This window comes from Penicillium odoratum, assembly GCF_028828045.1.
Source record: "Penicillium odoratum strain IBT 22623 chromosome Unknown utg000001l_segment0_segment0, whole genome shotgun sequence".
NCBI lineage: Eukaryota > Fungi > Ascomycota > Eurotiomycetes > Eurotiales > Aspergillaceae > Penicillium > Penicillium odoratum.
In genome coordinates this window covers 4,155,056-4,159,524 of record NW_026643143.1, presented here as the reverse complement: position 1 = coordinate 4,159,524, position 4,469 = coordinate 4,155,056, and the positions used below count along the sequence as shown (strand labels likewise).

Sequence of the window (4,469 nt, the reverse complement as noted above, 5' to 3'; positions counted from 1 at the left end):
GATCGCCGCATCTTTGCAAAGTTGCTGTTGCTCCTCCTCAATCGTTCGAATGGGCGTCGCGGAGCGAAGGAGTTGCCAGAAAGTCGTCGGAAGTGGCGTCGGCTTTTTACCGGTGCATGCTCGGATCGCGTTCACGGTCTATCTCGAATTAGCATATGACTCCGCTCAAGTAGGTTCGCACTGACCTGCAACCTGTTCTCCACGCTGTAAAAGAACAGCTTCTTTTTGGAGGCACACAACATATGCTCCCAAATGCGAAGCTTGGTCGATGGCTCCAAAAGTCTTTCTGCTTGGTCCACATCGCCGAAGTGCGGATACTTCCGGAGGAGGTTGACATAGCTTGGGAGTAGGTCTGTCTCACGCAAAGATAGCGCATACTCCCAGATCTGTCGTACGAGGTCCGCCAGGTCAAGCTGGCTGATCAGTCCTTGTCGGTCTCGGCTAAACTTCCCACACGCGAAGTTGTAGCCGTACATGAAAGCCTTGCCGCCCACGGGATGCATGGCGAGCCGGACCCCATGCAGGAACAGCTGACCCGAGCATTTTGGATCAAGCAGCAAATCTCCCTGGGGGGTCTGGACCATTGACGTGGCGGCGATGAGTCCGTGAATGTCAAGAGTGACCCGTAACCATCGCAGGAAGGTCTTGGGTGACACCGGTCGGCTGTGGTTGCCCCGGCCCGCGCCAATGACCACGGCGACATCGCGTTCTATACGGGGGCGCAAGTTCGCCATATCATCCACGGCTGCTGGCCAGTCGCTGTGCGATGTCTTACGTGCCGCTGTGATCACGCAGCGAAGAGACTGCTGCGGCCCATGCAGCCCGAATTTCCAATTGCAGTGACTTGCGGCGATGCTCATTTGAAACTGCTGTCGATTCATGACCAACGCAGCCAGTTTGAGACCATCTCCGTGCGAGCCACTCAGTCGGTTGTCTCTGTCTCTGGTCGAGTGTCCCATGACGAGAGACTCGATCGGCAGCTGGGCGCATGCATTGGCGAGGGTAACTCGACCGGTGTGTTTCTCGTACTTGATGAATCCTCGAGCGAGGGGGTCCGCGTGATCTTTCGGGGCCGACGAGCCTATGATGGCGAAGTGATCGTCATCGTCGTGAAAAGATAGCTTCAAGTCGCGGCGGTCTAGCTGGAATGTTTCCAGAATGGCATCTCTCCTACTCGGTGTCAGCAAAACTCCCAATGGGCGGCTTGATACGTACCAGTTTTGATATAGCTCGCGAAAGGCATCGGTCGTATCCCAGTTCTTCACGTATGCAGGCGAGATTCCGAAGACCACGGTCTGCTGAGTCGGCTGATCTGCAATACCAACGCAGGGACTGTCTGAGACTTGTTGCAGCTCACCGTGCAGCTGTCTGCTTGCTTCGTCGCTGGCAGAGCTGTCTGGGTCCATGTCAAAGGAGTTTGTGGTGTCAAATGGAGTGCCTAGACTGGAGCTCTTTCTGGTGGGCAGCGGACGGCTTTTATGGCCTTGGTTCGATCTTTACTCGCGGTATCTTTGGTGAAGGAAGGGGTGAAATGAGTAGTGAAGCCATTGTGTTTAGTATTGCGAGGAATAAGTGGTTCCACACGCACCATGGTTTAACAGATTACAAAGCTAACCACAGATGTTGAAACTTGTTCACTCGATTGATGGAACTCGATATTGAATACACGTTGCCCACGAGAACCTGTATCTGTTTGGCATGTAGGCTTGTAAATTTGTCATATCAACACCTTCATGGAGTTTGCAAAAATCGACAGGATCGGTCTTCTTTGTGGCGTAAGACACGTGCAGAAGTGAAAATGTGCATTCAAGATTGCTATGTATGCCCTCAGGCCGCAAAGCTACAAGATCCATCTTCCAAATGGCATTATACAACAGTGGGAACGGCTGGATCTGTTGGGCTGACCTCGTCACGGGCGCGCGAGGGGCCTGTGAGTTGACGTGATGCGGATATCTCTCATCTCCAATAGCTCAGCAAGGACACCAGCTTTCACTCGAGAAGTGCTTTCGAGCCAGAACCGAAGCTTTGCCTCCACGAGCCATGACCCTTGAGTCTCATCATGGATCATCGACAGAAACAAATTGCCAAAGAACCCAGAACCATCTTCTCCTTCAACCTCAAGCCTCGTTGGCTCAACGGCAGCCGCCATCCAGATATATCCTATGGCAAGATTGAAGCAGGCCGCATTCACGTTGCATGTGGACACCAGGGTATTGAACAGGGGGCCGAAAGTGATTGCTGGAAGGCCAATGCAGACGTATGCCTTGGCGGCGCTTCGTCCTGTCCGTATTGCTTCGTCCATCAAATCTGTGCCCTCGATTGATCTGGCATCGATCACGACGGAATCCGACACCCAATACTCCGTGGACCAGCTGTATAGAGTCAGAGGAGGAGTCTGATAGATGGACCTCCAAAGATGGAGCGCCTTTTCTCTGACTCTTGAGATCTTTTGCTTTCCTGCAACACCGAGAATGATGAGTTTTCTATCTTTCCCATTGGTCGCGCAAGTGATACCCAAGTGATAGTCCGAGGATTGCAGACTGGACATTTTGGCTAGTGGAAGGACTGTTGTGACGCCTAATTCCACAGAAACGAAGACACATTTTTTGTCTGGCCTGTTGACCACAGTGTGGCTGGGTAAGGTAGCACATTGCAGCATGCTATTCAGCTTCAGCTGTTCCCACTTCCAGACAAGCTCTTCAGTCTTTGAGTAGATGAAGGGCGATTTTGGAATGGAGGGGATCTGGGACGACGAGGTACTAGATGTCAAAGATGTAAGATCAGCACCGTCACGACTTTTGCAGAGGGGAGGAAGAAGGTGCCTTACTTGAGTATTTGTCTCTGACTGAAACATGACTGGGACTCACGCGTTCGCATCATGGGAGCGACGAGAGGAAGACTGGCGTGAGTGGTGAAGGTAGACAAATGAATGCTGAACAGATGCTTGGATGTACCACGGAGAGACTCATGCCAGTACGTAATCATCAATAGCTCAACATGTAGGGACATCGTTGAGCGTTGAGATGACTGGAATAGAGAATCGGACAAAGCCATTCGTCGTCACATTGAAGTCCGGCTATCTATCACGACCAACCCGCCGCTGGACTTGAATCGAGATGGCAAATCTTTGAGACGCATTCAGAGTGGCATTGGGAAATCTCAAATTGCATTCAGCATGTCAGTCTAATTGAAATACCAGCAAAAAGGGCCTGCGCTTTAACGTGTATTTTCCAATCATTCGCCTCGCATTGGTCCTTGCACTCAGAATGTACGATAGGTGGCGAATATTGCGGCGTGAAAGGCATGAGGAGACTGTCATTTTGATCTAGCCCGAAGGTTGAATATCCACCGTGTTATAGAAAGACTTCACTCCACGATGGTATGTGCAATTTACTCGTGTCATAAGTAAGGAAGCCCTTGCAAATAACAGGAGATCAGCAGCCGGGTGGCGTCTGGCTGTTAACGGATGCTGACAGGCATTAGCAAGTTCTGAGCCCAGGTAGAACGAACGACTCACCATTTTTAAAACCTCCATCGATGCTGTCGCCCCAGAAGCGGACAAAAAGTCTACGGCATCGGACTCAATTGGCCAGCGCTCCAGGTCGTCTACACCAATAGCCCCATCTTTCTCGTACTTTTGCATGAGCTGCATTGTGATTGACGGTATGGAGGCGACGCATGCGGCTTCCGACTGGCTTTTCATGCAGTCCACGCAATGTTCCGGGCCCGCTGCTACTCGTGAGTTACAATCCCTCGGGGAAGCGTCTCGACTCACCGATTTTAATGATCCCGTCAAGGCCGAGTAGAATATGAGAGCAAACCAAAGCCTGATGCACAAGACTTAAGGCAGCTAAATAGCACATACCGTCGAGGATCTAATATGTCAGCAGAGTTTCTTGAAACAGTCATGAAGAACACACCTGGCACAAGATCGACCCCAGTTCAATCTCACTAGGATACAGATCCGAGCAAGCAACGACATGCGCGAGAGTCAGCGGTAGATCAGCGACTAAGAAGAACGCGAAATCCCTATCAATATAACATTCATGAAATGAAAGAACATTGACATGCTCTAAACGCCCGAATCTATCAATCAGGCTCCGGGCATCTTGTCTCCGGTATTTTCTAATGGCCACCACACGAGATGGGCGGGTGCGACGAGAGGCAATTATCACCTCTCCTGCGATGTCATATGAGATGGCTTGCTGATAGGTGTCCCACGGGGACTCGTGTCGAATAATCAGGGCTGATGTGATATTGTCGAGACTATGCAAGCGTGGAAGGCAAAGGTCTTTTATGGGGCCCGTGACGGTCTTCTGGCTGTGATGGAGTCTTGGTCTTTTTGATGCAGCGCCAGCGAACTTCTCCTTGCTAGCGAAGATTTCGGGCGATGTGGGCGGCGGTTGGCATTGAGCTTTGATGCTGTCAAAGTCAAAAATCATGTGCTCTTTGAATTGTCTGACTGACAT

The 4,469-nt window shown here is 51.2% G+C and overlaps 2 protein-coding genes across 2 annotated transcripts; both read right to left on the bottom strand.

Moving 5' to 3' along the window:
• Positions 1-1,909: 1,909 nt before the first annotated feature.
• Positions 1,910-2,854, bottom strand: N7520_001588 (uncharacterized protein; the record flags this gene model as incomplete). The annotated part of the gene is made up of 1 exon (XM_057135523.1): positions 1,910-2,854. The coding sequence occupies one exon, from the start codon at positions 2,852-2,854 to the stop codon at positions 1,910-1,912; it is 945 nt and encodes a 314-aa protein (XP_057001459.1).
• Positions 2,855-3,325: 471 nt separating this feature from the next.
• N7520_001587 (uncharacterized protein) lies at positions 3,326-4,469 on the bottom strand (the record flags this gene model as incomplete). Its single annotated transcript, XM_057135522.1, has 4 exons — positions 3,326-3,469; positions 3,518-3,729; positions 3,776-3,875; positions 3,921-4,469. 4 exons carry the CDS (start codon positions 4,467-4,469, stop codon positions 3,326-3,328), a joined length of 1,005 nt encoding a protein of 334 aa, XP_057001458.1.